We start from the raw sequence: 11,003 nt of genomic DNA on the forward strand, positions 1-11,003 counted from the left end.
TATTCTTTATCAGTATTCATTGTCCTCACAAAAGCAAACATTTTAACATCAAAACATTCACTAATGACTTGACTTCTTAATACTCTTCACACTGCCATTGAGTTAATTGGGTCAGACTCTTGAAATACAATGAAAATGAATTACAAAGTAAAAAGGAAAATCTTTAAAGATATTTGGAATGTCATGATGTTGATGCACATGCTGTTGGACAGCTGTTAAAAATCACACAGCCATTGACAAGAGAGGATCTAGCTGAATTAGCCTAGCTGAAGAAGAGAAAATCAGTGAAAATGAGGAGTAGTCAAAAGAGAATACTCGGAATACCGACTGGTCTCAGAAACTGGAGTCGTACAGGCGGCAGATGAGGCCCTGGGGAAGGAGCGGGCAGGCGCTGCAGGAGCAGACAGAGGGGAAGCCGCAGGGCCTGCCGGCGACCTGGAGGCCGGAAGCAGCGGGGAGGAAAGAGAAGGCAGAGGGCCCGCGGCGTCCAGCCCAGCGACTGCGCGGCAGACGGCGACGTCTGTCAGGCCCGGCCAGGCACATCTCGGGAGAAGGGAGGGGGTCAGGAGTTTGGTGGTTCCTAAATTTTGTCAGAATTCATTAAGTTCTTTAGCATTTTATATGGTGTTTGCTGATAGTTTCTTTTATTTTTTCCCCATCACAAATGAAATGTAAACTTAAACCAAATTGCAGACATTATTGAAATATGTAACAAAAAAGTGAAGGGCCCCTTTTGCACAGATAACTAGTCAATAACTGCTGCATATTCCTCTGTTTTCAGTTCACTGGCTGAATGTCATTAGCATTAGTGTTTGTTTTAAAATTTTTGTTATGAATTTTTAAATTCTGTCATATATGGTGCACAATCTCTGCTACTGATTTCACTTAGTAGTATATCACAGACATTCTCTTCATGTCAGTACATAGTCTTTTTATGGTTAGAGTAGTTTATTGCATTAATCCTCTATGGTTTATTACTTATTTACATAAATAGTTCTCTATCTTATGTATTCTTATAGCACTTGCTTTTTTTCACCTATCCCATGATTTGGAGATCTGCCCTTATTCATAAATAGCTGCCTCATTCTTTCTCATTGCTAGAGCAGTGCTGTCCAGTAGAACTTTCTGTGGTGATGGAGATGTTCCATATCTGTGCTGTCCAAGCAGTAGCTATTGGCCCTTATGTGGCTTTAGATCTCTTGAATATGGCTAGTGTGACTGAGGAACTGAATTTTTAAATTTTATTTAATTTTCACTAGTTTTAATTTAAATAGCCACTGTGTTGAACAGCACAACTCCATTATTTTCTGTCATGTTCCATGATATGAATATGTTGCCATTTACATTTTCTTTCCCCTGTTGATGGACCTTTAGGTTGTTTTAGTTTTTTGCTCTTGCAAATAAAGTTTCAAGGAGCATGCATGAAGAAGCTGCCCTAGTAAGTCATATACTGTGTTAGGGGACAGGTTTGCTAGCAGTTGTCTATTGATTGTTCAAAACTGTCATCATTCTGCTCCCTCTTGACCACTTCCTCCAACACTGTAAATTTCCAGGCTTCTGCTCTGAGTTGCCTTTGTGTCTGTGCCCCTTTGCTTGGGCTAAATTTCAGGGAGTCTGGGCCTTCTAGCTGAGCCTTTAGTATCACAAAAGTCTGGTGCCATACCTAGCCACAGGAAGGGCCTTAGCCTCAGCCCAGTAAGATTAAACAAATCCTTCACATGAAATGACCAAATAGCGAGATCTTTAAAGCCCACAAATTCATGACAGGCATATAGAAAATAATAATAAATAATAACAACAAATAATAGTAAACAGAAAGCAATCACTAAGTTCAAGAAAAGCAAACAATTAAGAAAGAAAATGTAACCATTAGTCTGCCACATGTCTAAATAACTGTTCTCATGTACCCTGTGGTAGACAGGGTTTTGTCCCTGGGCCCTTTGCTCCTTGCTCTTGTGCCTGTGAACACTTTATATTATTTAGCAAAAGGGACCTTGTAGATGGAATTATCATTATGGACCCTAAAATAGGAAGATTATCCTGGATTACCAGGTGGACTCAATTTAATCCTGAGCCAGTTCCTTAGAAGCTGAGAAATTTCTCCAGCTGGGGTCAGTCAAAGAGATGCTGCAAAAGTCAGATTCAAAGTATGATAAGGGTATCTTCAAAGGTTGGCTTTGAAGACAGAGGAACCAAGTGGCCTTTAAAAAACGAAAGGGATCCTGCCAACATCCAGCAGGGAGCAGGGACCTCAGTAACCTGAATGAGCCTGGAAGTGGATTCTCCCCCAAGAACTTCCAGGTAAGAGTTCAGGCCAGCCAACAACTTGATTTTGGTTTGTGGAACCTGGAACAGAGAAACTAAGAGAGCCTGCTGAACTTCTGATGTATACAACTGTGAGATACAGGTTTGTGTTGTTTTAAGTTCATGGTAATTTGTCACAGCAGCAACAGAAAACTAATACTCCCACCTTATACGAATTCAGCCAAGGAAAGGTAACAACTACACTGGAGGTAGAGAGCTGATTCTGTTTGGTAAGGGGAGAGTACTAAAATAAAACTAAATTCTCATGTTGCATGACAGGAAGTCAAAAGATTATATTTAAACCTTAAAAATAGCAGCATGGGCATCTGCAGAAATATGGCAGTAAATATTCAGAGAAACAGCTAAAAGTGTTGTGAGTGGTTGCTTCTGGAGAGCAAGAATTGGGAGTGAGGAGGAGTGTGGAGAGGCTGTCGAGTTTTTATTTCAAGTCCTTGGAGAGAACTCGATTTTTAAATGCATGTTTCTAAGTTATTGTAATAAAAATAACGCGTCCCACCACCACTAACGTAAGATGGGCCCACCTCTCCTGAGAGCCTGAGCAGGTAGGGTGGGGGCTGCCTTGGGCTGCCCCTGGGTTTGGCAGCCCCTACTAATTACAGGGTGGAGGAGAGCAATGGCAAGCTTCTGGCGTCAGAGAGGAAGCTGCAGGAGGAGCGGCAACACACTGTGGCGCTGGAGCAACACCTGGAGAAGATGCACTTGGAGCCTGAGAGGACTTCAGCCCCTCGGAGAGCAGCGGCCAGGAGCAAAACAGGTCGGGCTGGACCCTGGGCCCCAGTGGCAGGGGGGCAGCCTTGTGCTGCCGGAGGAGCCAGTCAGAGTGCCGCTCAGCCCAGTCGAGGAGCGTGCGGGGAGCAGAGGGCTCCATCAGGGTGGGGTCTGCCTGCCCCTGCTGCTGTGCGTCCTGGTCCCTCGGCCTCTTGGTCAGAACCGGGGGCCCCAGAGCACCATCAGCCCCTGTGGCCCCAACCCGGCCCTCCCACGAGCCCTTAGCATAAGGCGGAGTGCCTTCAGCAGCCACCCATGGCCACACCACCCGCTCCTTAACCCTCTGTCTTGAGCTGACTTTATTCACACCTGGTCAAGGGGCAAAGTTGGTCTGCTGGGGAGGCCAGAGAAGCAGGGGCTGACCAGGAGAATGGTCCCTTTCTGCTTCCTGTAGTGTCAGCAGGGGTGAGGTGGCCTCTCCACAAGGCTGGGGGACCTGGGCTTCACAACCTTCCATCTCATGATCTAAGATAAGATAGCTACTTCAGCTTCCGTACCAGCAGTAGGAAGGGGAAAAGGGAAGGAGACAACCTGCTCCTTTCTTTTTAAGGGCATGACCCTACGTTTGTTTGCATCACTTCTGCTTTCATCCCCTTGGTTAGATCCTAGCCACATGACCACACCCAGCTGCAGAGCAGGGCCAGTTGTCCTAAACTACAAACCCTCTTGCTCTGTCACGGAGGTTGTCAAGGTGTGGTCCCTAGACTGTCAGCATCAGCATCATCTGCAGGATGCCAGGGCCAGAAGCCATTTCTGGGGTGGCTGCCTCTCAAGGAGGAAGAATCCTCAGTGTGGATGGGCCAGGGCTTTGCCCTTCTGATCCTGCCATCCTAGCCTCCTCCAGGATCTGGAGTGAGGGTGGTACCCCCGCAGCACTGCCTCCCAGCACCCGGCATCCCCCACTTCCATCCCCAGCATGGACACTCAGACCTTTGTTCCCAGCCCAGATGAGATCGGACCATCTCGGAAGGATGTGCCGGGAGTGGGACCGAAGGCAGGTCATGCCCTTCTCTCTTCCTCCCACAGCATGGCCCAGGACTTTAGGGGTATTTTCAGGAGCTTCTGAGAGTGCAGGCTGGGGAAGGCCCCTGGGGCTGAGTCCTGCTGACCCTCCGGGGCCCTCAGGAACTCACCGTCTGCCAGGCAGCCAGGCTCCCCACCAGGCGTTTGTTCTGCCTGGGCGGTGAGGGGCGACTGCCTGAAAAACAGTGCCCACATGGCCTCCGCCCCCTGCCGGCCCGTGACATGGCAGGGCGCCACCCCGCTGGAAGGCCATGGCACACCCCACATCTGTGAAATGAGGAGACCTCATTCTGAATTTGATCACCCATGGCAGTGGGGAAGATAGGAACCAAATAAAGCCGCCAAAGACATGCTAGGTCAGATGGCGGCAGATGCTAAAGGCAGCTATCTGCTGGGGGCCAGCAGGACCTCACTGCCAAGCTGACACCTGAGCAGGGAAGGTGGAAAGGGGTGAGGCATACAGACCTGAGGGAAGAGCAAGCTCAAAGGACTGCAGCAGGAGCTTGGCTGGAGGCTGCGAGGCACGGCAAGGAGGCAATGCCGCTGCAGCAGGGGGCGGGTGCTGGGTGATTCCCCTGGGCGGCCCTGCGCCCGAGAGCCACGTCACTTCTGAGGGCCTTTCCAGTGGAGGTTCTTTGATGCTGTGATGGTGCCCAACTTCCCCACCAGCCAGGCTCTGATTTCTTTTTCTGAGCATTCTGATGCCCCTGGCCCCAGCCGCCCTGGCTCCCCTGTGTGTTTGTGTGGAGCTGCTGGCCAAGATGGGAGCTGAGGCGGGGGGACCCAGTGGTATGAGGGCATCAGATGTAGTGACAACCTAGACTCAGGCTCAGCCTTCAGGCCTGGATGCCTTTTAGAAACGTGTAAGGTGCAAACATGGAGGGGAACCACCTTGGTGCAAAGCAGGCAGTCAGGGCTGTAGCAGAAGCCAAACCAGGAAAATGCAGAGCAGGCATCACGGAGGGCTTTTGGAGGGAAGCAATCCTTGTCCTGCACTTTGAAGGAGGTACAATCTTTTAACAAATGGAAATGCAGGAAATGGCCAGTCAGGGGAGGAGAAGGAGAGTATTAACACAGGGCTGTGGCTCCATCACAGAAACTGGCCACTATTACCCCACAGGTCTACCTGCCTCTAACACCAGACAAAACCTGAATAGGAATGAGAGAAAGGACCCATCCTTCACCCAGCTCTCCAACGTGCCTGTGGAATCCCAGATGGAGGAGCTGACCACCAGGTGCGCCCCTCCCCCATCTTCCTGAGGGTGCAGTGACTTGGGGGAGCTGTCTCAGTGGGCAGAAGGATCATGTCCCTCCACCTTTGACTTCTGTTTGCTCAAAAGGTTGGTCCTGCAGGGTCCTGGGATCTAGGCCTGCAATTCAGTGACTGGCTATCAGGGGGCAGAGAGAGATAGAGACCAACCAGGAACCCAAAGTCCTAAGAGTTTTTTTAAGCATGGTTGCTTAACTCACGTTTCTCACTCAGTTAAACCTTTCAAGGTCAAATGCAGTGATGGGAAAGGAAGAAGGGCAATGCACTACATATTAGTACTCATCCTTGAGGCAGCCAACATTTTGGGGAGTTACCAGGTATCTGGCCCCAGGGCCCAGAGAGGAATCACACATGGTTTTTCCCCCAGGAGCCCCTGGGAGGAGGGGACAGATCAGAGAGAACCCTGAGCCTCAAAGGCAGCCATGCTGGCAGCCCCATTCCCAGGACCCTTTGACACATCATGCGCACACAGACGTATGCCAATGCAGGCCACGCTGAGCCCTTCCTTTGCGTCTTCCAGGCTGGCCATCCAGGTGGAGGAGAATGAAATGCTGAAGGCTGCCCTGGACAGTGCCCTGCGGGGAAAGGAGGAGGACTTTCGAATGTACCATGAAACCCTAGGTCAAGTGAAAGGGGTCTTCCTGCAGGCTCTGCGGCAGCAGAAGGTGGACAAGCATTAGGATGGTAGCCCAGTGTCAGCCTGGCCAGATGGGGCAGCCTCAGGCCCTGAGTGGACAAGGCTTTGCCTGAGGACTCTATTTTCTCCTGGAGTCAGCTTGGCCCTTCACCTGAAAGAGGCCCTCCAAGGTGAACAAAGCCAACATCTCAGGCCAGAAGGGCGAAGGAGCTGCCCTGGAGGAGGCCCTGGGCAGGTTAGGCTGCAGTGGGGAAGAAGACCAAGCAGCCCACTCAGCATCAGTGAGAACTCTGGATGAGCAGCCAGCTGTGCAGACAGATGCAGTCTCTCGAGCAGCTGCTCAGCACCCTGTCCTAGGGTCTAGCTGCATGCCCCCGCAGAGAGCCCTCAGTGCTCCCAGTTGGAAGCATCCTCCAGGGCACCCAGCCCCACCTGACCCCCTCACCAGGGCATCCCACACCCTGCTCCCCACGCCATGGCCCCATCAGCAGCCATCCCTCCCTCTGCAGATTTGGGGGCACCACGCTCCCAGCACTTCTCAGCCCACGCCTCAGGGCTCTTGCTTAGATGCAGACTCTCAGACTTGTAATAATAATGATGATTTTCATAGCTGCTGAGTGAGCGGGCATCTACTGTGAGTGGGCATCTACTGTGGAAACCTGGCCTCATCTACTCCTCTAGTAACACAGGGGATTGTCATCCTGTTTTACAGATGAAGAAACAGGCTCACAAAAGAAACTCTGGCCTGCCCTACTCCAAACCAGGGTCCTCTGTTGAACAGATTAGCCAGGACGGACTTGGCCACCCCTCTGTTGGGTGACTCTACCACCAGCCAGATGCTCCAAGAAGCCACCTCCATTTGCTTCCAAAAGGCAGCAGCTGGTGGGTGCTGGTGGTGGAGGGCAGAGGTGGGGCTGGGCAGGAGGACTTTGAAGCAGTGAGTTCAGGGGAAGGCGTGGTACACCTCCCTCACCTCAGCATGCAGGTGAGCTAGGAGGGCTGCTGCGAGAGAGCCCCCTGCCCTTTCTGTGACTGCCACAGTGCCACCCCCCACTGGACTGCAGTTACAGCCATGGGGAGAGGTAGCCCTAAGGCAGGTCACCCACAGCCGCACGCCCCAACCCCAGAGGACCTGACAGCATCTGTGCACACAGACCCACACAAATATCTGGACTCAGGAGTATGCCACCACACATGCACACACAGGTGCCCACAGAGAGCGCCAACACACACTCAGGCCCTGCCGTGAGGCATGGGTGCACACGAGCATGTGTACAGGTGTAGACTCAAATTCTCACACATGAAGACCAGTCATCTGTGCCTCTTATTGTTCATAAATGTGGGTGCACATACTGCGCAAATGCCCCTCCCCAGGAGAAACCACCTGGTACTCCTGGGACCCTGTCTGCTCAGGCCCTTCTCAGGGATAGGGCTGTGGAGGGACTCTGCTGGCCCCCCAGTCAGGAGCCCCTGAACCACATGGCATGGCACAGGCCTGAAGATCCTCTGGCAAGGTGCAGTGAAGGCCATCAGGATGAAGCGGTGATTCTGATGGGGTCCTAAGGATCCCTGAGAAGGAAGTTTTCCTTTGATCCTTGTGAGGGAAATAGCTAGGCAGAGCCAGAGGGAGTGAGAGGGCCTCCTCTGGGAGGAGATAGCATGTGACAGGAGTGGGCCGGACACAGTCGGAGCACCAGGCCAAGTCGTCAGCACCTTCTCCTGCAGGCACTAGGGAGGCCCGGAGGGTGATTCAGGTGCAGGGGCTGCAGGCTCTGGCCCTCAGCGGAGTCCCTGGGAGGGAGAGGCAGGCATAAGACCAGCCATCCTTTGCCAGGGATGAACAGAGGAGCAGGGGCTGACCTCAGGGAGCTGCAAGGTGGCAGAAGCCACATCCCGACCTCTCAAGGGCGGTTTTGCTGCCCTTCTTGGCTCCGTGCTGGGTCTGAGAAATAAAAGGGGATCAGGTCATGGGGTTTGACTGGGTGGGGGTGCCTGGGCAGCTCTCCTTCCCCAATCACCACCAGCTGTGTGGCCTTGGGCAAGTTACTTAACCTCCCCGAGCCTCCATGTCCTCATCTGTAAAATGGGGACAATGATGGAAACCTCCTTCAAGGGCTGGTATAGATGTCAAAGAATAGCTCAAAGACATTAAGCTACTTATTAGCTTGCTGTTTACTTCTGTACAAGGGACATACATCAATAGATTGATTTCATTCCACAAAGATAAAAACAGGATTTAAATGAGGGGGTGGAGGGAACTACAGTCAAGCAAGTAGGTCTTGTTTGCATATTTTTGGGTCAACTGATCAGCTGGCATCTTGCAGAGGTCGGTCTGGGCCTTCGGTCCTTGCTCAGGGAACTCGGGGTATAAAGGTAACTGTTCCAGTCTCCAGATTCCATAGCAACCTTGAGGGCTTTGCTGTGGAGCTGTGTGCTGGGACCCCTGTCATGTCTGCTGGCACCTGCCAACAACAGCCCCCTGCTTGGTGGGATCAGGGCTGCTCTCTCCCCCCATCAGAATCCCCCTCAGAAGTCAGTGAATTAAAAAGTGCCAAGTGCCAGAGCAGCGGCTGGCACACAGTGAGCACTCAGTAAATGCTGGCCTTTAGCATTGCCTCTGTTAGCTCCGCAGCCCATGTCAAGCAGCCCCACTGCCCCAGAAGTGGGCACGCTGAGCAAGGCAGACATGGCCCCTGAGCCCCAGGAAGCCCCAGGCCAGCTGGGCACAGACTCACCAGGCCCCATCCGCTCAACGGCCGGTGCCATCAGGCTGCTCGTGAGCGCTGACCACGCGCCAGCCTCCCCAGGCCTGCGAGGGGCCTGGAGGTGAATCTGACTGCTGCTGCTGTCAAGGAGCTCCAGTGCAGTCAGAGAAGCATGGGGAGAGCCGCGAAGGAGCTGGAGCAGGAAGGCGGAGGAGGGACACGGAAGGCACACCGCGCCTCAGAGGCACCCGCCCCCTCGGGGTGGCTCCCGGCCCATCGCCGCTCTGGGAGGGGAGGTCTGTCAGGTGGGGGTGGCGGGAAGGGAGGCTGAGGAGAGCCTGGGGACAGGATTCTGAGAGGACGGAGGGGTTGTCCATGGGACCAAAGACTGGGGCCCTACAGGATCTAAGCCAGGTGGGCCAGGGAGGGAGGCAGCCCGGTCTGTGCAGGCTAGTGCCTACAGCCCTGAGTGAGCAGCAGCACCTGAGGAGGATGGACTTCCCAGCTCTTAGGCAGGTGGGCAGCAGGTGGGCTGGACTGGCCTTTTACAGATGAGAATACCAATGTCCCTGACCGTCTCCAAGAGGTGGTAGCCAGTGGGGAACAGGTGCCTGGAGGGCAGGGGCAAGGACAAGCACAGAGGCTGGTGGTGGACGGGCTTCACATGAGGACTCTCCTAGCCACACCCCAGGCAGTGCACAGGTTCTAGCACTAACAGGTGAGACCTGGCTGAGCTATGGGCGTGGCTTGGCCACTGTCCCCACGGGCACTTCTGGACAAGGGTGCAGCCTGGCTCAGGCTGATCTGGACCCCAAACACATCCCATTGCCTGTAGGCCCTTCCCCTGCCCCCAGGAGCCAAGGCAGGGCAGCCTGCAGTGGAGGTTCTCTGGGCCCCCATGTCTACTGGCCCGAACCAGCTCCTCTTCCCCATCTCCTCCCCGAGTGAGCCCATGGCCACCCCCACAGGAAGTCTCTGCCTGCCCACCCCCTTTCCACAGGCACTGCCTCCACACACACCATCTCTCCTACAGTCCCTGTGCCTTGCAGATATGCACCAACACAATACACGCATCACACACATATAGATACAACAAATGTGCACACATAAATACATGCAACATACACATACAACATACACGTCATAAGCAACAAAACACATACACAGAACCCAGAGAACAAACACAAAATATATGCACACAGAATACTTTCCTTACATTTTTACTCAGAGCAACAACAATAAAAAAACAGGAGGGAAGGGCCACTGAGACTTGAAAGAATTGGCCCCCCTGCCTGCCATATCTTTCCCAGTGGCCCCTGTACCATTTGGGAAGCTGACCCCAGGCCCTTGGGCTGGCCTTGGCCCAGTCAGCTTCCTGCTCCTTCTCCTGTGGGCTGGCCACTCTGGGTTCCCTCCCCTCCTGCCGCCTCACAGACAGGGTAGAACTGGTGTCTGGGGCTGTCCAGCCTCAGTCCGAAGGGCCTTCCTAGCCACCCACCTGGCCCAACATCCCCACCTGCCAAGCTCCCTGCACACCCTGCTGCATGGGGTCACCCAGGACACAGCGCCTGCTGTTTGAGTCCTGCCTCCCCGGGCCTCTGGAGTGAGGCCTCTGTGGCTCTGGTTAGGATGATTAGTTAAGTCAGGTGATGGCTGAATCCCCCTAGGACCTCAGTGAGGTCAGGGCCAGCAGGATGCCCATTTACAAACAGGGATCTTAGGCTCCGAGCAGTGAATCACACCAGTGAGGTGGAGCTCAGGCTGTTTTCTTAATTGTGGTGCCACACCACCCTGTCTGCTTCCCTGAGCCATTTCATTCTCTTAGAGCCTCACTAGGGCACCAGTTGGATGGCCGGCCCAGGCTGGGCTCAGCCTGCATTCAGTGTGGGTGAGCTGGGTTCTTGTCCCAGGAGCTTATGAGGCTGACCCAGCTACTTAACCTCCTTGTGTATTAATTTCCTTTTCTTTCAACTGGGGATAATGGCAACAGCTTCCCTAGGGGCTCTGGTGACATTAAAAAGAGCTAATCCATGTCCAGCCACAGAACTTTGCCTGGCTACTGTGATTACCTTACTCCTGACAACCACTGACGCTACCTCAGGTGTTCCCCACCACCAGCCACATCCCAAAGTTCTCGCTGACCTCTGCAGGTCTGGCTCAGGCATCACCTCCCTGACCCTGCTCTTCCTCTAGAGCCCACAATCCCAACTGCAGCCCTCACCCAGCCCCCACATTGTAAAGTAATCTCAGTTTAAGCTGCTCAGGGGCAAAGACC

The 11,003-nt window shown here is 53.3% G+C and overlaps 1 protein-coding gene across 4 annotated transcripts in view; it reads left to right on the forward strand.

Moving 5' to 3' along the window:
• The window catches only part of CCDC13 (coiled-coil domain containing 13), a 51,868-nt gene extending 45,102 nt beyond the window's left edge, over positions 1–6,766 (forward strand). For 2 of the 4 annotated variants that reach the window (XM_017641660.3, XM_017641659.3), the window contains 3 exons: positions 2,925–3,079; positions 5,237–5,351; positions 5,907–6,766. In XM_017641660.3, the coding sequence (XP_017497149.1) occupies positions 2,925–3,079; positions 5,237–5,351; positions 5,907–6,066 (430 nt within the window). In that variant the 3' untranslated portion in view covers positions 6,067–6,766. Of the gene's footprint in view, positions 1–2,170; positions 2,302–2,924; positions 3,080–5,236; positions 5,457–5,906 lie in introns of those variants that run through there. The other 2 variants (XR_012129577.1, XR_001850085.3) reach the window with 2 other exon arrangements.
• Positions 6,767–11,003: the final 4,237 nt, after the last annotated feature.

This window comes from Manis javanica, chromosome 3, assembly GCF_040802235.1.
Source record: "Manis javanica isolate MJ-LG chromosome 3, MJ_LKY, whole genome shotgun sequence".
Classification (NCBI taxonomy): Eukaryota; Metazoa; Chordata; class Mammalia; order Pholidota; family Manidae; genus Manis; species Manis javanica.